The 23412-nt window shown below is 45.3% G+C and overlaps 1 protein-coding gene across 1 annotated transcript in view; it reads right to left on the minus strand.

Annotated features, from left to right (window-relative positions):
- The window catches only part of STOM (stomatin), a 32175-nt gene that overhangs the window by 2389 nt on the left and 6374 nt on the right, over positions 1 to 23412 (minus strand). The window contains exons 2-6 of the mRNA XM_030294353.1: positions 16328 to 16431; positions 14457 to 14529; positions 13321 to 13403; positions 8314 to 8517; positions 7189 to 7323 (exon numbers count right to left, since the gene is read on the minus strand). Coding sequence (XP_030150213.1) covers positions 7189 to 7323; positions 8314 to 8517; positions 13321 to 13403; positions 14457 to 14529; positions 16328 to 16431 — 599 coding nt within the window. The remainder of the gene's footprint in view (positions 1 to 7188; positions 7324 to 8313; positions 8518 to 13320; positions 13404 to 14456; positions 14530 to 16327; positions 16432 to 23412) is intronic.

Consider the following 23412-nt stretch of genomic DNA (forward strand, 5'->3'; position numbering starts at 1 on the left):
AGAGAGAGAGAGAGAGGGAGAATCTTAAGCAGGCTCTACACCCAGCCCAGTGCCCAACACGGGGCTTGATCTCAAGACTGTGAGATCATGACCTGAGCCAAAATCAAGAATCAGTCGCTCAACCGACTGAGCCACCCAGGCGTTCAATTTCCAGTTGTTTGATTTTAAAGAAAGGACAGAGGACCTTATGGAACTGAAAGCTGATGACCATTAAACATATTTTTATTTTTTTTAATTTTTTTTTTCAACGTTTATTTATTTTTGGGACAGAGAGAGACAGAGCATGAACGGGGGAGGGGCAGAGAGAGAGGGAGACACAGAATCGGAAACAGGCTCCAGGCTCTGAGCCATCAGCCCAGAGCCTGACGCGGGGCTCGAACTCATGCACCTCGAGATCGTGACCTGGCTGAAGTCGGACGCTTAACCGACTGCGCCACCCAGGCGCCCCGAAACATATTTTTAAATGAAAGATCACTGTATGATTTTTAACACGTAATTCAGAAACAGTATGAAGGACTGCATGGCATGACTTTAAACACATTTCCACCTACTTATTTATGTAAACAAAAGTTCTCAGTCCTTAGAGGTACAAAAATGAAAAGTTAACACTAGAACTGATGTTTAATCTTGTCTCATTCTGGCAATACGTGACAGCCAGCTAGCTGCAAACACAGGAATTCTTTATCTTGTTAAGATAAGCATTTCTAGTTAAAGAAAAAAATTATTTGGGAGAAATTCTGAAACATTTAAATGCCTTATTTGTAGTCACAGGAAATGTTTAAAATATTAATTTTAACTTCAGTACTAGGGATGCCTGGGTGGCTCAGTCAGTTAAGCATCCGACTCTTGATTTCGGCTCAGGTCATGATCTCAACGGTTGGTGGGCCTGAGCCCCATCAAGGGCTTTGTGATGACGGCAAGGGGCCTGCTGGGATTCTCTCTCTCCCTCTCTACCCCTCCCCTGAACGTGCTCACTCTCTCTCTCTCTCAAAATAAATAAACTTAAAAAAAAAAAACCCACTTCAATACTAAATGTGTTGCGGTAGGAGTAATAAAGTAATTCATGACAAAATATATTGTATTAGGAAAAGACTCCATGAGGAGGCAGAGTGGAAATACAAGTCCAAGGAGAAAAGAAAAGGGACAATGAAACATGCCTATTGAAAGAGCTTATTTACGTATTTTAAACAGATGATGGAATCATTATGTTGTTTGAATTTCACTGGATACATTGAAATGAGTGATGTGAAGTTTTAATTAATTAATTAATTTTTTTAAAGTTTATATTTATTTTTCTAGTAATCTCTGTACCCAACCTGGGGCTCAAACTCATGACCCCAAGATCAGGAGTTGCGTGTTCCTCCAACCGGGCCAGCCAGGTGCCCCAGTCGGTTAAGCATCTGACTCTTGATTTCGGCTCAGGTCACGATCTCACAATTCGTGAGTTTGAGCCCCACGTTGGGCTCCTTGCTGACAGCGCAGAGCCTGCTTGGGATTCTCTCTCTCTCTCTCTCTCTCTCTCTCTCTCTTTCCCGCTCTCTCTGCCCCTCCCCTGCTCACTCTCTCTCTCAAAAATCAACATTTAAAATAAAATAAAATAAAATGTCAATATTTAAAACATGTCAGATTATATGCTTAGCTAAGTATATAAATTCAAATGAAAATTTTCACATGTCTACTTAAAATGTGTGATGGGACATATAGTTTGTCTAAATTCCTCTTGAGGTTACACGGGCATAAAAGTGTGAACATCACTGGGGTCGGGGGGGAAAGCAGGGGCTTTGGAGTGGGACAGGCTTGTACTCAAATTCCAAACCTAACCCTCACCAGCTGAGTGTCCTCAGAGAGGTTATTTAACATTCTGAGCTCTGGTTTCTTACTCTTAAAACGGGATAGTAGCTGCCTTTTAGGGCCATTGTGAGGAAGACAGAAAGGTACATTAAGTGTGAAATGTATAAACGGAGGCTATCGTATAGGAAAGTCAAGACCTGGTTTTTGAATCCAGCTATGCCTTAATGTATAAAGGATTCAGAAGCCAATCAAGGCGGTGAGTTACTCTTACTCCATAATCCTAGAAGAGGGCGTGAAGATACCATGCTCACTAAGCTTAATGGTGCAGTTCCAACTGGGTTGTTTTCACAGGGATCTCAAAATATTCATGGTTCATAATACTCCCATGAATATCCGAGTTGAACACGATAGTCTCACGACCAGTGGAGTTTCATTCACTTCTAGAATAAATGTTGGGAGCCGCCGAGGGGTCAAGCCCTGTGCAGTAGCTAGGGAAGAGAGTGGACCCCCTTGCCTCCTTCGGCTCCCGGTCAAGCAGGGGAGATAGACATGGGAACGGATCACTTCACTCCAGTGTGAGAAATGTAGACAGACAGGTACAAGGCACAGGGCCAGCACTCAGCAAAGCAGGCTTTGCAGAACACGCGCTGATGAGATTATGGAAGTTGAATAGGACAGGATGAAAGCTTTGTCGTTTGGCCACAGATGAAGAAGAATACTTCAGGCAGCACACACGTCAAGGTACCAAGGTTTTAAAAAGCTGGTATATTCCAGAAAAATCTAAGTGGCCGAATGCAGTGTGAGGCAGAGGAGAGGCTGGGGTGTTTCGTCTGCAGTCTGGAGGCAGAGGGAAGCTGCTGAACAGTTTTGAGCAAGGAACCTCATCAGATCCAGTTGGAGAAAACACACGGACAGACGTCAGAGGATGGATGAGAAGAGGAGACACTGAGAGCTGCTAACAGGACGGCCTCAGAGTGACTGGTGCGACTGGCTGGTAATGGGGATGTGGGGTTGGAGGGGGAAACGGGCCGGGGGCGGTGCTTTTCAGGACAGTCAGCAGTTTGGAGGCTGGCTGGGTACGGGGAGGAAGAGGAACAGAGGCTGAGCCGTGGGTTTCTAGGTTTCGGTTGCCTGGGGGGTGCCATTAGGTGAGACGGGTGATACAGGGTATGGTGTCACCAAGAGAAGGCACTCAGTTTAGAGGATAAAAACCTCAGTTTGTCAAGATACCCAGAACGTCCTACCTAGGTCTGTGAGAGGGGGCACTCCAGGTGCCCTCAAAAAGATGCACGTAACCGTGTGCTCCAAGGCAAACCCTGTACGTACGGAATGCAAAACAAGCTCCTGCCCGAGAACGGCAGGCTCTGGCTTTTTCCACGTCATCTCAGAGGTCCAATTAGGCACTTTGTTTTTGGTCTGGCGATGGACCGGCTGCAGAGATATCTAATCTCCCACTACTGTCAATATACGAGCTCTTGGCCGAGAAGCCAGACCCACCAGACTAGGCACACGGGCTGTTAACAGGAAAGCTGGTCTGAGGACGCTGCCCAAGATGTGAAGGCAGTAACCACCGGCTCGGTCTGAACACAGGCCACGTAGATGCCATGAATCGGCCCTCAGAAGGCAAAGCAAGATGCCTGTGGTGGTGTGGGGCTTCTGCCAATGCCCAGCAACCCCATGTTGATCCCCATGTTTACAGACCGTCCCTTGACAACCAGCCATTTTCAGGTCTGTGAGGTTGGTACTGTTGTCTCCTTCTGTAGCCCAGGCGGGCTGGCCCGCGAAGGGCAGAGAAAGGGGATCTGCATCCCTATACTCCACCTTCTCAATGAATAGAGGAGGAGACCCAGGAATGTGCGCCCGAAAGCACGTGGCAGGCATTTTTCTGAGAGTTATGAGCGAGGAAATCAGGATGGATGCAAGTGTAAAAGGTATCACATTTCAAGTCATTAAGAGCTGGTCTAAAACATTGAAAAAGAGGTTCGACTAACATACGGTGTCAAGCTTGTGGGAGAATCTTTTGTGCCTGGCTCCTTTCTCTCAAACCATGTTTGCCAGCACTTTCATGTTCATTCTCTTCGGGGCATGGTGTTCCTTCGTGTGAACGAAGCACACTTTATGCATTCAACCACAAGGGACATGTGGGCAGTTTCCAGGTTGAGGTAATACAAAGTGCTGCTGTGAACATTCTAGTACACGCCTTGTGTGTTTTGGTAAACACACAAGTGCGTTTCTGTTGGATACACACTGCCAGACAGTTTTCCAAAATGGTGTTACCAAATCTGTGGTCTCACTGACAAAACAGGAGTATGAGTTCTTCCCTCGTCCACACTTGGCTCTTTTCTTTTTAGCCATCCCGGTAGATGTCTAGTGTGGCATCTGCTTGTGATTTGAATTTGCATTTCCCTGATGGCTATGTAACGGAAATTCCTTCAGAGAGGAATTTCTCTCTGAAGGCTCTTAATCTATTGGCTCTCTTACCCTTTTCTTTCACAATTTATTTGTTGAAGAAATGGACTCCCTACTTTCCATGAGAACCTGACTGTACCATTTTGAATATATAAGCCTTATGGTTGTTGCAGGGTTACTGTGTTTTACAAAAAGGATAGACTCCTTGTGATTCGATGTGTTCACCCTAATCTTAAAGACAGATACTGCCCAGGTCCACGAGACTGTTCCAGACGATCCCTACAGTCTCATCCAGGTGGAGCACAGTCATTCAGAATTCTAACCGGCTTCCTTCGTCTCTTCCCATGGTTATAAGGACTTCTCTTTCCTAACTGGTGAAAGCACTTGCCCAAGGGGCTTAGTCCGTCATGGAAAGCCCAGAGGAGCCAGAGGGGAATTCTGATTTCCACTGCCACTAATCGACCGTGTGACCTTGAGGAAAATCACATGAATTTTCTGGGCTCAATCTTTTCATCTGAATAGTGGGATGGCAAATAAGTTTCATTTTTAGGGCCAAGGCCAAGCAGTTGAGGACTGTTACCTGAAGGGCAACAGACGGGTTCTGAGGTCAAGCCTAAGCTCAGCGGAAAACAGTGCTGTGCTTGCTTCCCGGCAGGGGAATAGGAGGGTGCAGGGGCAGCCTCTGGACCAGGTTATCTGTCAGCCTCAGAAGATAATCTCTAAGGACCCTTCAGGCCCTGACATTCTAAGTAGTCTCTTCAGTATGGCTTGGAATGGGGCTGTCGGTTAATGACGTAATCTAGATAAAAGCGATTCCTGTTTTTCAAAATACCAGCTCGATTATAGTAGGGCGTATTTAATGTTACCAGAAATACCACTGAGTCTTCTCAATGTGATGGCAGTACTGGAGGTGCCACAGAATTACCAGGTTGCCCTCATGAGCATCAATTATCACATTAGGAAAAGCTAACAATTCTGGTTAGTAGAAAATTCTGGGTATAGTGTCAAATGAGCTGCTGTTCTATTTGATGCTGGCTAAGAAATTATAGTCCCCAATGTGTGGCTTAAAGGGCATCCTACTAGAAGGGCACGGCTCTGTGCTTAGTCAATTATCACCAGCTACTACTATTTTCTTTCTTTAAAAAAAATTTTTTTATGTTTATTTATTTTTGAGGCGGGGGGAGGGGCAGAGAGAGAGGGAGCCACAGAATCCAAAGCAGACTCCAGTCTCTGAGCTGTCAGCACGGGGCCCCACGTGGGGCTCAAACTCATGAACTGTAAGATCGTGACCCGAGCTGAAGTTGGACGGTTAACCGACTGAGCCACCCAGGTGCCCTTATTACTATTTCCTAACAACAACAATGGATTGGTCTGCCCCTTGTGTCTTGGGAGATCTGTCAAGTCCACAGCAACCCCTCCGATGAAGACTGGCCCTCTTCCTTCACCCATTCACAGGCAAAGCGCTGTGGAACTTAATATTTGAGTTTGCCCTTTTTTTAAAAAAAGTGTTCTTAATGTTTGTTTATTTTTGAGAGAGAGAGAGAGAGCGCCAGGAGGGCAGAGAGAGAAAGAGACAGAGTCCGAAGTAGTAGGCTCTGAGCCATCAGCACAGAGCCTGACGTGGGGCTCGAACCCACAAACCGTGAGATCATGACCTGAGCTGAAGTCAGACGCTTAACTGACTGAGCCACCCAGGCACCCCCTGAATTTGCCCTTTTGACCAAACTTTGGCCAAAGAGAATCTCTCTGCTATGAATCTGGAATCAAGGCGGGTCTGTCCCCTTTAGTGTTCAGCTGAGGGAGGTGTGTGAACTTGAGAGTTGACTCTGCCCTCCAGCTGTCAGCAGTGAGATGAGGCCCAGGAGATGGAATGATTAGCTCCCTTTGGTCTTGACCACACTGCAGTCCCTGGCTCCATTCCTGATGGGACTTGACTCTACTTCCCATCCTTGGGTTTGGCGAGATATCCCTGTGTCCTTATGAATTAGCTCCAGAGACCCTCTTTCCTAGGTTAGATTAATAGATATTTCCTCAACCCTTCTCCTATGGGGCACGCACCCATGTGGGCTCAAGAAGCAGGCAGGGATGGTGACGACAAGAAGGAGGGGGAAAAGCAGACATGAGAGGAGTGAAAAAAAGAAGAGGACAGAGAGGAAGAGGGAACAGTAAGAAGGAAGAAGGTCCTGAGAAAAGAGAGAATGAAAGAGAAGACAAAAAAATAGGCAAGGATTAGCTCAGGCCATGATCTCATGGTTCGTGAGTTCAAGCCCTGCGTTGGGTTCCACGCTGCTTGGGATTCTCTCTCTCTCCCTCTCTCTCTACCCCTATCCCGCATGCACTGTCACTCTCTCTCTCAAAATAAATAAACTTCAAAAACGAAGACAGGGAAGGAACAAATGGTAGGCACATGGACCGGACTATCCACTTGCTCTAAGCCAGAACTGTTCCTTTGTCCTTAGTGGGGGACTCGGAGCATGAAGTATAAGACATGGCAGGGCGGGGGGGGCGGGACATGCAGTCACAGAAGAATGACATGGCTCTATACACACTGATGGGCTCACAGGATGATGTTAAGTGAAAGGATCAAGGAACAGAACGATACGTGGGTGTGACCATGCTTACGCAAAATAAGCCGGCAATCTAACACCCTAGTCAAATAAAACCCCGGTGTATATACTAAACTGTCATGAGCGGTGGCCCCTTGGGGGGGGCTTGTGGCTTGAAGTGATAGGGAGGCTTTCAACTTGGCTAAACCCGTTAAGATTATTTCCATTTTTTATAACAACCATGCTTTCCTTAAAAAGAAAACTCGACAGGCAAAGCAAACTGAAAGAAAAAAAGAGAAAGAAAGAAAAGAAAAGAGAAAAACAAAGGAAAAGAAAAGAAAAAAGAAAAGAAAGAAAAGAAAAGAAAAGAAAAGAAAAGAAAGAAAAGGAAAGGAAAGGAAAGAAAAGAAAAGGAAAGGAAAGAAAAGGAAAGGGAGGTTACCTTGGCTCGGGCCTCCCGAGATGCCTCCGCCTCTGCAGCCATCGCCCTCTGGAGCTGTACAGGCAGCTTCACGTCCTTAATTTCCACGCGCTCCACCTTTATTCCCCAGTCGTCCGTGGCGTCATCCAGGGTACACTGTCAGGAAGAGAGAAGGCAAGCCAGGAATGCTCAGCCCAGCCCAGAGGCCTACGGTAGAGCACTGGGGTCTAGAGCAGACAGGGCGCTGGGGGAGAGCCGGGAGAGAGCTTACTTCTCCTGCGCTGGATGGAAGGCTGAGCTAGGGGGCTGGGTCCCAGGGAGCTGATCCTGATTCTATTCCTAAGAAGCTCATGCAGAGGTTGGCAAACTTTTCCTACAAGGGCCAGACAGTGATCGTTTGCTTTCAGTGTCTGTTGCAACTGTGAACTGTGCCGATGTAGGTCAAAAACAGCTGTGGGTAATACCTAAGCCAATGGGAGTGGCTGTATCCCAATAAAACTTTACTGATAGAAACAGGTGGCCAGCTGGCTCCTGATCTAATATGACTCCACGTAAGCCACATTACTTCCTCCTGCTTCAACTCGGTCCCTTTACCATGGGTGGAATGAAATCCTACTTCCTGTCTCATATGGTGGCTGTGGACATCAGGTAAGGTCACAGATTCTACACACCATGACACTGATACAAGTAACAAGATCTCAGGTTAGAGTGCTTTATCTTTGTTGAGCAAGTCAGGTTTAATTTGTAATCTATTACCCAAGTAAGACTGGAAAGCATAGGAGTTCCAAGGGAAGTCATGGGACCCACACGAGAATTTAACAATACCTGCACTGTCTTGCAACACGGCCTCTGGATTATTATGCTAAAGAAAAAGGTTAATGACTAGTTCTCGGGAAACAAAACAAAACTACACTGAAGGGAATAAAAAAAAAAAAAGATGCATGCATCTGAGCTATTAACCCATGAGCTTTCTGTGTGAAAAATATTCTCTTCCACCAAATCAAGTTTGAGAAAACCTTTCTACGAAGGGAAGAAGGCAGGCCAGTGATCCCCCAGTTGGAATGAGTAAAAAGCTGTCAAACAACCAATGACCCTTTGCTTCATCTTTTGATTTCTGGTGGGTATCAGCCGCGGCACACGCCTCACCTGCATGTTGTGTGCAATTTCTTCCCTGTCAGACAGGATCTGAGAGAGGTTCTTGGTGCCCAGAACGTTCCTCAGAGTCGTTTGTGCCAAAAGACGGGTTGCGGAGTCGGCGTTGGTGATATTTGCCACGGCCAGAGTTGCGTTCTGAACGCGGTAATAGACCACGCCATCCACACTAATGGTCACGGAATCCTTAGTGAGGATCTGTAACAGAAAGGGAGCGATTGCACACCGGCCGACCAACTCCTTCTTTAAGATGACTGCAAGGAATGTTGTTCTATGGAACATCTTGAACACTGGCCGATTTTCTTTAGTAAGCCCTATCGACTCAATGTCTGTGTTCCCTCATAATTCAGACGCGGAGGCCTCAGCCCCAACATGATGGCATTAGGAGGCGGGGCCTTTGGGACGCCCATCAGGTCACGAGGGTTGAACCCTCACGGCCATCTAGGATCTAGGAAGTGGACACTCCTCAGCCCCCGAGTCCAGCCTCCAGGACTGTAAGAAATCGTGCTGCTCCTGGGCCACGAATCTGCGGGGTTTGGTTGGAGCAGCCCGGATGGACTAAGACAACAGAGCGTCAGGAAGTGGAGTGTGTATTTAGAATTTTAATAAAATACATTCACTTATTCCTTAATTCCATTAATTCATTCAGTTAGTCAACAAATACTGAGATACCGCTCAGCAGCAGGCACTGTTCCTTCAAAGCGGATGGGGAATGAAGGGAGACTTTATGGGACAAAGGAAGGACACTTGTAGGTGGCCGGGGTGGTGTGTGAGCTGTGTCTTCAAGGAAGAAATAACATTTTTTTTTTTTAATTTTTAAATTAGAAAATTTTTTTTATTTTATAAAATTGTTTTAATGTTTATTTATTTTTGAGAGAGAGACAGAACGTGAGCAGGCGAGGGGCAGAGAGAGAGGGAGACGCAGAATCTGAAGCGGGCTCCAGGGTCCGAGCTGTCGGCACAGAGCCCGACGTGGGGCTCGAACTCACGAACCGTGAGATCATGACCTGAGCCGAAGTTGGATGCTTAACCGACTGAGCCACCCAGGCACCCTTTACATTTTTTATTTCATAGAGATAGAGAGAGAGAGAGTATGAGCAGGGGAGAGAGGTGGAGGGCAGGGGGAGGGAGAGAGAGAGAGAGAGAGAGAGAGAATCCCAAGCAGGCCCCACACTCAGTGCCTATGCAGGGCTCGATCTCACGACCCTGGAATCGAGCCAAAATCATGAGACGGACGCTCAACTGACTGAGCCACCCAGGCAACCTGAAATAACAATTTTCTGAGGGTGGCATGAGAGCATCCAAGGCAGAGACAATAATGCATGAAATGGCACAGAGCCATGGCACAGCCTAGGTTTGCTGAGCTATATATATATAAGTAGCACAGCATTGCTAGAACAAAAAGTGAATGGGGGACGTTGTTATAGGGGGAGATCAGGGTACAGACCCACTTTGTAGCACGCTCCATGAAGATGCTTACAAGCACAGAATTTGCCAATGCTCCTTCCTACCACCTTCAGGGCAGCGCCTTAGTTTGGTGTAGGCGTCCTCTGACTGCTGGCCCTTTGGCCTCACTCCGCCCCACGCCCTCCTGCACACCCTACACAGGACAAGGTGTGCGTCCCACATGCGCCACGTTGCATGTCCCAGGGCCTTCGTGCAGGTGTCCCCTCTGCTTGGATGTCCTCTCCCCTCTCTCCCGCATGCCATGAGACTGGCACATTGTTACTCATCACTCAAGACACAGCTCAAGTGTCTTCTCCTCTGTGAACCTTGCCAGACGGGGCAGACTTAAACACTTTCCCCTTTGCGCTTGGCAAAGCGCTTTGCAAATACTGCCCCTTTGCAGCGGCCAGTATTGCTGACCTACATCACTGCTTCTCTGCTGGACTAGGCGTTTCTTTTTTTTTTCAAATTTTTTTTTTTCAATTTTTTTTTTCAACGTTTTTTATTTATTTTTGGGACAGAGAGAGACAGAGCATGAACGGGCGAGGGGCAGAGAGAGAGGAAGACACAGAATCGGAAACAGGCTCCAGGCTCCGAGCCATCAGCCCAGAGCCCGACGCGGGGCTCGAACTCACGGACCGCGAGATCGTGACCTGGCTGAAGTCGGACGCTCAACCGACTGCGCCACCCAGGCGCCCCTGAAAATCGCTGTCTTAAGAGGATAAAAAAAATACCATTTTCTTTCTCATTAATTTTTTTTTTTATAATAATTTTTTTTTTCAACGTTTCTTTATTTTTGGGACAGAGAGAGACAGAGCATGAACGGGCGAGGGGCAGAGAGAGAGGGAGACACAGAATCGGAAACAGGCTCCAGGCTCCGAGCCATCAGCCCAGAGCCCGACGCGGGGCTCGAACTCCCGGACCGCGAGATCGTGACCTGGCTGACGTCGGACGCTTAACCGACTGCGCCACCCAGGCGCCCCTGGACTAGGCGTTTCTTGAGAGTAGTCTGTCTTTGTATCGCAAGCACTGGCAGAGGGATGGATCCACGGCAGGGGGTGAATAAATGAGAGATGACCTGAAACGTGATCCTGGGAATTTAGTGATTGGTGCCGGGGCTCTACCCTGCTTCGCTTTGTGACCCTAGTGAGGCTCTTAAACTGCTCGACCTAGAGATTCCTCATTTGTGAGATGGGGCTAATTACACTGCCCAATTCTGTGCAAGTTTCTTTGAAGATCTGGTAAGATGTTTGTGAATGAAGCTCTTTGGAAAGTGTAAAGGGGGGAGTCTGCGTACCTCTGTCTGTTAAGCTCCCGATTCGATTTTGGCTCAGGTCATGATCTCAAGGTTCAGGAGTCCGGGCCCCGCCTCGGTCTCTGGGCTGACAGCTCTGGAGCCTGCTTGGAATTCTTTCTTTCTTTCTTTCTTTCTTTCTTTCTTTCTTTCTTTCTTTCTCTCTCTCTCTCTCCCCCCACCCCTCTCTCTCTCTGCCCCTCCCCTGCTCTCTCTCTCAATCAAAAATAAATACATAAACTTACAAAAAAAAAAAGGGTAAGAGCTATGTAAATGGCAAGTGATAACAACTAACGGTATTATATGGCTGTTTAGTCCCTGCTAGGCAGGAAAGCGGTAATCCTTTTGCTGACAATCTAAAAATACTTCTAATAGTATATTACCATCTTGCATGAAAATTAATCAGTTCCCATGATGTGATGGGAAAATGTGTATCATTTCTAAACCATTTCTTGCCCTCGTGACTCTGCCACAGCCAGAGCTTTCTAAAGCTGCCGCCTCTCTTCCTACTGTTTATTGTAGGCAGAGTATTTATCTTCCTTCACATGAAGTTCACAGGGGATCGGAAAAAGGACTGCTCGCCAAGTTCCAATCTGCTCTGCATTCAGCAGCTCACAGGAGACAAGACAGCAGCTGGAAGGCAGAAGCTTACAGCAAGCCGGCCAGCTGCCCGTGATGTTTACGGAGGAAAATGCCAGGACTCCCAGCTACCCTGAAAGGGGCTCCTTCTGAGAGCCGATCTTCCCTGAGACATGGGAATCCGTGCAGAGAATACAGCACAGCTCCCAGCCTTGTTCTGGTGGGTAAAAGCGATTCCTGGTGTTCCTACGTACGTGTGGATTACAAAGTCTGACCTCACCCACTACTTGGATCAGTACCAGCAAGGAGGTTCCTGGGCTGGTTTCTGGATTTGGGAAAAAGAGAAAGCAACGTGGCCGGGCTCCACCGCCCTGCTGAGTAGCTGGCCTTTGGCCAGGAGACACTTGACATATTCTTCTATCCCTCCCTTCATCCTACTTTCAGGCTTTCTGTCTGCAAAGGTTAGGATGCCTCCCTGAACATGTGGACCAGGCTGGCTATCACTAGGTCACGGGCCAGGATGGAGCTAATGTGGATTGCATTCCGCATGCAGCGGTGGGAGAAGCATGAGGCGAGGCCCCCAAAAAGCTAGATATTGGTCTGGCTCTGCCACTGTGGCCTAGAGGGATCCCTTTGCCCCACGGCAGCTACAAGCTTTCCAGGGATTCTGCTGTGAGTTTCAACCGTGATATTACTTGCGAAACAGTTTGAAACAGCATGAAGTAGTTACTGTTCTAAAACATTATAGGCTTTATCTAAAATGCCGAATGAGCAGTTCCTAATTTTTGGGCTTCTAACCAATTAATCTAGAGTATAATCAAGAACCTTAAGAAGAAAAAGGTTAGAGAGGGAGGGAGCCAAACCATAAGAGACTCTTAAAAACTGAGAACAAACTGAGGGTTGATGGGGGGTGGGCGGGAGGGGCGGGTGGGTGATGGGTATTGAGGAGGGCACCTGTTGGGATAAGCACTGGGTGATGTATGGAAACCAATTTGACAATAAATTTCATTAAAAAAAAAAACCTTAAGAAGAATATTGTACCAAGCTGGATTTTCTTTTTTTTTTTTTTAATGTCTTATTTTTGAGAGACAGAGTGTATGCGAGTAGGGGAGGGGAAGAGAGAGAGAGGGAGACATGGAATCCGAAGCAGGCTCCAGGCTCTGAGCTGTCAGCACAGAGCCCGACGCGGGGCTCGAACCCGTGACCTGTGAGATCATGACCTGAGCCGAAGTCAGTTGCTTACCCGACTGAGCCACTCAGGTGCCCCCTAAGCTGGATTTTCTATCAGAAACCAGCAGCAGAGAAATGTGGTAGTAAAAGTGATGACAAGTATGAAAAGCTAACATTACACTTGAGTTAACATTGTGTTACACTTCGTAGTAAGAAGCAGTTACATAGCACTTACTAACTTATCAGCCCCTGTTCTAAGCACTCTACACCTAACATCTCACGTAGTCCCCACGAGAACGTTATAAAGTAGGTCCTACTGTTACAACCTCTATTTCACAGCTGAGGAAACTAAGGCACAGAGAAGTTGAGGAACTTGCTCAAAGTCACACAGCTGGAAAACGGTGACGGCCGACAGGCTCTCCACCTGTGCTCTCACCGCTCTCCTCTGCCTCTCTCATTGCTAAGTACTTTCACATGTGACATCTGTTACTCATGGCAAAAGACAACCTTACCTCCTGAGGGGGGATGTCAAATGAAATCGTTCTCATGTCCACTTTGATGAAGCTGTCCGTGCACGGCAGAATAAAAAATAAACCTGCAACAAAGAAACACAGAATGTCACGGAGAGACGCCAGCGCCGAATCCGTTCACCGTCAGAGAATCCACTTAGGCAACTGAAAGAAGCCAGTTCGTCTCTGTGCCTGAGCCAGACGCCAGGAATGCTATCCTCTTGCTTACTTCCCCCACCAAACTGTTGCCACTGAGGCCTGTGATTTCATTTCCTTACTCCACTGTCACTGGCCGTCTTGTTTTCACTTAGACCAATGCAATCCTTCCCAAATCTTTCTGTATCTTTCGGTTTCTCTCCTATGGCCCGTTTTCTCAGCCACAAGCACAAGTCTTTCCTGAACTGCAAAGCCCTGAACCCGTCACACAAGGTCCAGCCCAACCTGCCCAGGCCCCTCTGCAGCCCTTCTCCCGTCCTCGTGCTCTATGCTCTTGCTGGGCTGTTCCCTGCCGTTCCCTGGGTCTGCCGTGCCCCCTTCTACATCGCTCCGCGCCTGTTGCCGTTTCTGCGGGGAACACCTCCCCTCTGGCTAACACCTCTCCAGGCCTCAAGACTCAGCCGAGATGTCACCTTCAGCCCAGATGGTCTCCTCCTACTAATTCGGGTCAGTTACTTGTCTCTGGGTTTCCACAGCTATCTGCAATTACTTGATCCTAATACTTATCACACGGGGTTGTAACTGTTTTCCTTTTTGGTGTCCATTAGACAGCAAGATCCTCGAGGGCACAAACTATATTTTAGTCTCCCTTGAATTCCCAGAGCCTGGAATGCAGTAGGGGCTTAAGTGAAGTTTGCCAAAAGCGATGACTGAAAGCCTTTAGCGTAATAGGAATTCTCATGCTCAGACTTCCATGGGTGCCGCTATTCTTGGCCTAAAATAATGTTATCAGCTTGGATGGGAAGGGGAGGGGAGCTAAGGGAAGGAAAGGGTGATTGTGGCAAGACTGGCTCGTGCCACTCCTATTGTTACACATGCACTCTTTTCTAAGCCAACAGAGAAAGGGCCCTTGGAAGGGAATTCACATCAACAGGAGGAAGAATTCCAGTCTCCAGACAACCACCCAGAACCCTTATACTGACCAGGTCCTTTGGCTCCTCCTTGTAAAATGCGACCCAATCTAAAGATGATGGCTCTTTCATATTCTTTTATGATCTAGGTTAAAAACACAAATAATAATAATTTAACATGAGGAGTGCAAATATTTATATCCACTATTTATTTATACACAGCTTCTTTTTTTTTAAGTTTGTTTATTTTGAGAGAGAACGAGCACAAGTAGGAGAGGGCTAGAGACAGGGAGAGAGAAAATCCTAAGCAGGCTCTGCACCATCAACTTGGAGCCTGATGTGGGGCTTGAATTCACGAACTGTGAGATCATGACCTGAGCTAAAACCAGCAGTTGGATGCTTATCTGACAGATCTACCTAGGTGCCCCAACATAAACAGCTTCTCAAATATGTATTTCTGCCCTAAACAGATTAGATGCCTCTATTTTGTTTTTTTTCTCTAAAATCCAGATAGCATCAGGGTGCCTGGGTGGCTCAGTTGGAAGGGCATGGGACCCTTAATCTTGAGGTCATGAGTTTGAGCCCCACGTCGGGTGTAGAGGTTACTTAAATACATAAAACTTAAATAAATAAATACATAAATACATAAATAAATAAATGGAGTTCCTGGGTGGCTCCGTTGGTTAAACATCTGACTCTTGATTTTGGCTCAGGTCATGATCTCACAGTGCATGGGTTTGAGCCCCATGTCGGGCTCTGTGCTGGGATACTCTCTCTCTCCCTCTCTCTCTCAAAAATAAATACACATTAAAAAAAAATTAAAAATAAATAAATAAAATCCAAACAGTATCTATAAATCACATGTCCAATATTTTATTACCCCCACCAAGCATGATATGTATTTACTATTTTTTTAAGTTATTATAAAAGCAATACATATTCATGGTATAAAATTTGGGAAGTATAGAATAGTATACAGGAGCAAATCCATAACTTCACTCCTTAGCTGTTAACATCATCATTCAGTTACTCATGCGTTGTGAATACAGAAAAAAAAAGAAAAGAAAGAAAGAAAAAAACTAAATTCCCCATAGTTTGTCTCCTGATATCTTAAATCATAACAATAAACTTATCTGAAAATTATAGAGCATATTTTATCTCTTTAGGAATATGTAAATGATAGTCATTTGTCACAGTATTAATAACTTCATGGAAAAAATAACCAGCATTTAGGGGGCATTTACCATGTGCCAGGCATTGGGATACACATGTTTAGATACATTATTTTAATCCTAACATTGGCCCTAGGAAGTGGGTGTTGTTACTTCCTCCCATTTCACAGGAAGGAAACACGGCAAAGGTCACACGGTGAACAATGGAGCCAGCAACCAAACCTCGGCCTCCTGAATCTGGACAGGAGCGTCCCACATCCCAAACTGCGATGGTGAGCCTTACTTTTGTTTTGGCAGTGGGAGAGCTTGAACATACCCACGTGTTTTGGGGGGTTTTTTTTTGAGAGCGAGAGAGTGAGCTGGAAAGGGGCAGAGAGAGAGGAGGACAGAGAACCTGAAGAGGGCTCTGTGCTGACAGGATGACAGCAGCAAAGACCGATGTGGGGCTCGAACTCCCGGACCTTGAGATCATGACCTGAGCTGAAGTTGGATGCTCAACCGACTGAGCCACCCAGGCGCCCCGATGGTGATCCTTACTATAGGTATTTCTTACCTATAAGAAAGACCGCCTGAAAAGAAGTTATAAAGTTCCATCACAATAGACTAGAGTGAATCTTCTAAAGGAGTCATGAAGGAAAAAGAACTACAGGCCAGCAGGTGTCTGTCTCTTTTACACACACACACACACACACACACACACACACACACACAAAGGGGGTTTATGTAGTTAGGGCTTGACCCCTTTCCAGACGCAAGTAAAATATTCTTTACCTTTATGCACATCCATACTGATATTGGGAAGGTTATAACTGTGAACAAGAACGAGACAGCCACCAAAATCCAGCCACAAGGTCCAAGGCCCGTATTAGGGCTATCTGTGAAAACAAAAAATATACAACTCTTATCATGGTGATTAGCACACTCCGACCAACCTCAGCCTCTGTTCACTGAACACACTTATGCTTGGAGTTTGGAGCTGGTTTACATGGATTTTCCCATGCAATCCTTACAACAACGCTGAAGTGCAGGGTGCTACTTTTTCTTTTTTTTAAGTTTATTTATTTTGAGAGAGAGAGAGAATCAGAGCACCCGAGTGGGGGAGGGGCAGAGAGAGAGGGAGAGAGAAAATCCTAAGTAGGCTCCGTGCTGCCAGTGCAGAGCCTGATGTGGGGCTCGAACACAAGAACCACATGATCTTGACCTGAGCCCAAATCAAGAGTTAGATGCTTACCTGATTACCTGACTGAGCCACCCACATGCCCCGGTGCTACTTTTTCTAATCTCCTTAACATGACAAAGGCTGTCTATGTTATTTTCTATCCTGCAGATATTTATTAGGCACCTAATATTTATTAGGGTTCGTGCTTTGCACTGAAGGGGTAAAAGGGAGTAAGACCCAATCCCGGCTATCAGGCAAGTTCAGCAGGCAGGACAGACAAACAGATCGTTATAACACTGGGTGGTGAGTGCAGACATAGAGCACTCTGTTCAGAACATTTTGAAAACACGGAATAGGGGTAACTCACACCGGTGGGACAGAGTGGGGCTTGGATGGGTAGACAGTTTTCCTCTCACTTTTCTAATTGTTTCCTTTCCTGTAACACGAAATAGCTTTTCGTCTTGTTATAAAGGTAATACATGCCCTGCTGCAAGAAATTCAGAAAAGTATGGAAAAGAAGGGGAAACGTACTCAATCCACACATGGTGAGTATGTTTCCAAACCTTTCTCTTGTACACATGCATTTTATGAGTAAATAAAATGTGTAACCTATTTTTCTCCCTTCTATTATTCTCACCTCCTTTTTCAGCCTTTGTTGCTATGCACCTGTGCTTTTTTTTAGCAGCTATACTTGCACAAACTTTAAAAAGTCCAAAAGTTCTAGAAGACTACTACAAAAAGAGGGCAGTCCCCTGCTTACCTCTTTCAGCTTTTCTTTCCTCAAAGGCAGCTGCTCTGTTGGCAGAGTATTTTGGTATACACTCCATGTTTCTAAATAACATGCTGATTTTGTTCCTTGTGGCTCTCTTCGTTTTGAGCATTACTTATTGACTTTCCACTGTGGAAGGGGATTTAGCTTTTCCTCCGCCCATAAATATACCCATCCTTCTAATTACATCGTAATTTTTGTATGGTCATTACAGCATTTTATATTTCATGTATACGTCAATGCGATTCAAAGCTAAGCCACGCAGGGACATCTAATTCATTTTTCTGTACCACACAACTTTTTGTTTTTCTTCACTGTCTTGCTTTTTCCCTTTGCTTAGGATTTTTTTTAAAGTTTATTTTATTTATTTATTTTGAGAGGGAGAGAGCAGGAGAGGCGCAGAGAGAGAGAAAGAATCCCAAGCAGGCTCTGCATTGTCAGCACAGAGCCCGATGCGGGGTTCGAACTCACGAACCATGAGATCACGACCTGAGCTGAAATCAAGTCGGACACTTACCTGACGGAGACACCCAGGCCACCCCTCACCTTTGCTTAGTTTTTAATGTACTCACTGATTCAGCCTCAAACCGCTCATCAATGATCTCAATCTCCTCTCTCAAGGTCAGGTACTCTACCAATTTCATCCTCCAAGAGAGTCTTTTTTGGAGCCATGTCTGGACTTGCTCTCTTGGGTGTTGTGAACAGCTGTCCCAGTGACTGGCTTTCACTACCATCCTGGGAAACCCCTTTCACTTCCTGGCTTGTGTTTTTCCACTTTCTGTACCCAGAATCTTCCTCATTTTTAGTTTGTTTTTCTTCTTTGTGGAGGGCAGAGGGACTTTGAAGGCCAAGGGATACTATCACTTTTCTTATCAACCACTGAAAGCATCTGTTCTATTTCTAGGAGCTGTTTTAATAACGAGAGGGAGATTGGCAACAGGCAAGAGGCAGACCAGGGACCTGTTACGGCTCAGAAGGGCAAAGATGACAGTGAGACGGGCCTTTGAACAAATGGTGGGCCAAGAAATAAGCAGAGTTCAGGCTGAGACCTTAGGAGAGAAGAGACACAAGACGGCATCCAGGTCAAGTGCTCTGAAACACAGAATGAAAGACCAGGAATACACATTATATATTCTTTGTAGTTTTCTGATTCTGTGTCATAGTGGGAGATAAACAAACATCCTATGCATACTTGAATAAAAGTGCTCTAAGTTAATCTCCTGGAAGTTTCTAAGTTAAAATTTGTGGGGTCGTAGACATATTCACCGAGAGGATACGCCAAGCTCAAGGCCACAATGCTGCCTGTGCAGAAGGCTCCATCAGGCATTATCACAACTCTCAATAATCAGAGTGGCCATTTTTAGGTGGTTTGTTATAGGCACTGTATTCAATTACTTTAGATGTGTATCTCATTGTACTCTTTCCAAGCCCTGTGAAGTTATGTATTTTTAAAAAATATTAAAAAAAATTTTTTTAACGTTTATTTATTTTTGAGACAGAGAGAGACAGAGCATGAACGGGGGAGGGGCAGAGAGAGAGGGAGACACAGAATCGGAAGCAGGCTCCAGGCTCTGAGCCGTCAGCCCAGAGCCCGACGCGGGGCTCGAACTCACGGACCGTGAGATTGTGACCTGAGCTGAAGTCGGACGCTTAACCGACTGAGCCACCCAGGCGCCCCTTAAAAAATATTTTTAATGTTTTATTTATTGTTTTTGAGAGAGACAGACACAGGGTGCAAGTGGGGGAGGGGCGGAGAGAGGTGGAGACACAGAATCTGAAGCTGGCTCCAGGCTCTGAGCTGTCAGCACAGAGCCCGACACGGGGTTCAAACCCACAAACTGCGAGATCATGACCTGAGCCGAAGTCAGTTGTGCAACCGACTAAGCCAGCCAGGCGCCCCTAAGATATTGTTTAATGTATGTTTGTTTGTTTGTTTATTTTGAGAGAGAGAGAGAGAGAGAGAGAGCGCGCGCAAGCAGGGGAGGGACAGAGTGAGAGACAGAGTCCCAAGCAGGCTCTGAGCTGTCAGCACAGAGCCCAACATGGGTCTGGAACTCACCAACCACAAGATCATGACCTGAGCCGGAATCAAGAGTTGGATGCTCAACCGATTGAACCACCCAGGCGCCCCTGAAGTTAAGTATTTTTAATTTCATTTTACAAAGGAGGTAACTGAAAGAACAAAGCTTTCCCAAGGACACATGAGGGGGGAAGATCTGGGATTCAAACATAGGACATCTTGCTCCAGAGCTCCTGTTCTAAGTCCATTCACTCCTTTGGTCCTTTGACTCTGAATTAAAAAAAAAAATCAAAAAGAATTCTGGGGCTCCTGCATGGCTCAGTCGGTTAAGTGTCTGACTTTGGCTCAGGTCATGATCTCACAGTTTGTGAATTTGAGCCCCACGTCGGGCTCTGTGCTGACAGCTCAGAGCCTGGAACCTGCTTCGGATTTTGTGTCTCCCTCTCTCTGACCCTCCCCACTTGCACTCTGTGTGTCTCTCTCTCTCTCAGAAATAAACATTAAAAAAAATTTTTTTAAATAATAAAAAAAAATCCTCATCAAAGACATTTTTGTGTCTGGAGCACTTTCTCAAGAGAGTATGCAAACTTGGAAAGCATGGTAGGAGTTCTGAGAATGAAATCTGATGTCCCTACAGAGGAAGGCCTCTTAATTCCAGCTGTGCCTATTTATAGCAAAATGGTCTCAAGGTTCTCTGCCAGGCTCAGGTCTAGGTTTCCAAAGTGAAATGGATTGCAAATAAGGAACACACTAGCCAAATACTTCTCTGACAGCATTTGGTGCTTTCTAAAATACTGCCCCAAACCTCCTATCTCCAGGCAAAGTACAAACCTCTGCATCCTGAATATATAAGACTAGAAACTTTTGGAAGGATGGGATGTTTATTCTTATTCTCGCCCAGTCTTTTTGTATGTGCGTGTGTGCATGCACTCTGTTTCTGTCGTGACATTATTCTTGAAATCCTCAAATGAATATACGAGATTACAAACCAAGAGCGGTAAGAAATGAAGTGCGTATCTGGAAAACTGGACTTGGACTTTCACATTTCAAAGGCTCAGCCAGAAGTAATCCATGTAGGGGCACCTGGGTGGCTCCGTTGGCTAAGCGCCTGACTCTTGATCCCAGCTCCCGTCATGATCTCACTGTTCGTGAGTTCGAGCCCTGTGTGGGGCTCTAAGCTGGCAGTGCAGGAGCCTGCTTGGGATTCTCTCTCTCCCTCTCTGCCCCTCCCCTGCTCACTCTCACTCAAAATAAATAAACTTTGAAAAATCAATAAAAAATAATCTCTTTATACGCTGGGGAAATGGCACCATTTCAGATTATTCTGGTGCCTCTCGAACTATCTTATTCTCAACCCTTGAAATTCTTCCTTATCTGGTTATAGCTCATAAAGGTACATAGTCACATTCCTCAGAGAGGTGAGGCTTATCCTTCACCAAGGTACTAACGAGTTCTTAGTCATCTACCGTTCACGGGCCAAAGAGGAATAGAAATTCTCAGTTACTCCCCCAAATTTCATGAAATTCATTTCCTTCAAGTTCCTCATTCATTAGCTTGAAGACTGAATACCTCCCAGCCGTAGGAGGTAAAAGATAAATGATGAGCAGTCAGTATTCCTGAGATATTTTGGTTGATATACTTGTTGGTACTTGGCTGGGTGGGAATACTCATAAAGATTGGTGACCCCATGACACTTGGTTGTAAATACTACTTGGCCATAGTTTTTATCTTTTCTTTTACTACAAAACTCTTCTGAAAACTGCATTAAAGTAATTTTTGTAATCTTTATTTATTTTTGAGAGGGGGGAGGGGCAAAGAGAAAGGGGGACTGAGGATCCGAAGCAGGCTCCGTGCCAACCGCAGCGAGCCTGATGTGGGGCTCGAACCCACAACCCACATGAACCCAACGGTGAGATCACGACCTGAGCTGAAGTTGGATGCTCAACTGACTGAGCCACCCAGGTGCCCCAAAATAAAATTTTAACTAATCAAAGCAAGGTTTTGAAAATGGATATAAGTTTATACATCAACACTGTTTAACTGAATATTCAAATGGGGCTTATCTCCAGGGGACTAACATGAATTTTTAAAAACATAATTTTTTTCTCTTATTTTAAAAGAAAAATTATCTATACCTTCATTTTCTCTAGATGGCGATTATTTTCTACCTTGCTATTTGTCTTTTAAACCTTTCTTATCTGCTTTTTTTAAAAAATAAAATAAAATAAAATAATGGTATACATAATTATTTTAAACCTGCTTTCCCCCCAATTGTGAGTATCTTTTCATGTCAGTACATATTCTTTATTATTAAAGGTTGAATAATATTCCATTGTTCCATCTAATGAACAATTAGGTTCCAATTTTCTCAAATAGAAACTTGCTGCAATGCATATATGCTTAGCAAAACTTCCATGCATCCTTCCTGTGTAAACGAATTTTGTTGAAAAGATAAAATCACACAGTTCTTAAATTTTTCTCATTCTGGAGGTATATTTTATAATTAATAATAATAACCATTTGTTGAATGTTTATCACATGTCGGCCACAAGCAGGTTCCTCACATACCTTCTTTCTAACATTTACAAAAATTTGTAAAGTAGGTATGAAATACTCCTCCTGGACTCCCAAAGTAATAAAAGCAAAAGACTTTCTGGGAAGAGACAGAAGGAAACAAACAAAATCACGAAACAAACAAACAAAAGTTGCACAGTAATTTTTGTTGGGTTGGCTCCCAAAAAAGCAGTAAAATAATCTTTTCAAGAGGATGACGCAGGCATAATTTCAGAGCACTCCATGTTGTTAATGATGCTGTATCAGCTGATTCACTTTAAGATCTACTGAACTTGGCATTGCTGGAGATCGTGTGGATTAATAATAAATTCCATTTATCTTTGATATTTTATTCTAAAGTTCAAAAGATTAGATGTCCTCTTCAGGGAAAGGCCAGAAAAGTCTTCCACAATATCTGAAAATCTAACTCAGGGTCATTTGTATCATTATACACAAAAAAGAAAAGAACCAGCCCAAGGATTGTTGCAATGCCTGAAAAGCAGCATTTCAAGGACAATCTTTTCCTTCCCCTTTCCCGGAATGCAAGAGAAACACTTCACTTCGTGTTGTCAAATGCCAAGAACAGTGCAGTTTGGGTGGGGAGAGACAAGAGGGCTAGGCGTTTGGCCTCAAAAACACATACTAACAGCATGGTCTTAACAGCACTTTTTTAAGGGGCAACAGTTGGTGGAAATGAAAGGTCTGGGCAATTTTTCATTTTTCTTAAAAGCATAAATATTCAGGATATAAGTGTTCTTTTTGGCCACCACTATCCCCCACCAGAGATTCTACATCAGGATTTGCCACACTTTTCTGTAAAGGACCAGAAACGTTAGGCTTTGTAGGCCATAAGGTCTGTTGCAATTACTGTGCACCACAGAAGCAGTCACAGGCAACATGCCCATGGGTGGGCAGGCTGTGCTCAAGTGAAACTCATGGATATGGAAATCTGAATCTCATATAATTTTCATGGATAACAAAATATTCTCCTTTTAAAAAAAAAACAGTTTATTTATTTTAAGAGAGAGAGAGAGAAAGCGCGCGCGCACGCATGCAGGGGAGCGACAGAGAGAGGGAGAGACAGAATCCCTGAGCAGGCTCCGTACCATTAGTGCAGGCTCGATCTCTAGAACTGTGAGATCATGACCTGAGCCGAGATCAAGAATCAGATGCTCAACTGACTGCACCACCAAGGTGCCCCAATATTCTCCTTTTTTGAAAAAACCACTTATAAATTTTTTTTTAATGTTTATTTATTTTTGAGAGAGACAAAGACAGAATGCGAGTGGGTTGGGGCAGAGAGAGGGGGGGGCACAGAATCCGAAGCAGGCTCCAGGCTCCGAGCTGTCAGCACA

This window comes from Lynx canadensis, chromosome D4, assembly GCF_007474595.2.
Source record: "Lynx canadensis isolate LIC74 chromosome D4, mLynCan4.pri.v2, whole genome shotgun sequence".
NCBI classification, from domain to species: Eukaryota; Metazoa; Chordata; class Mammalia; order Carnivora; family Felidae; genus Lynx; species Lynx canadensis.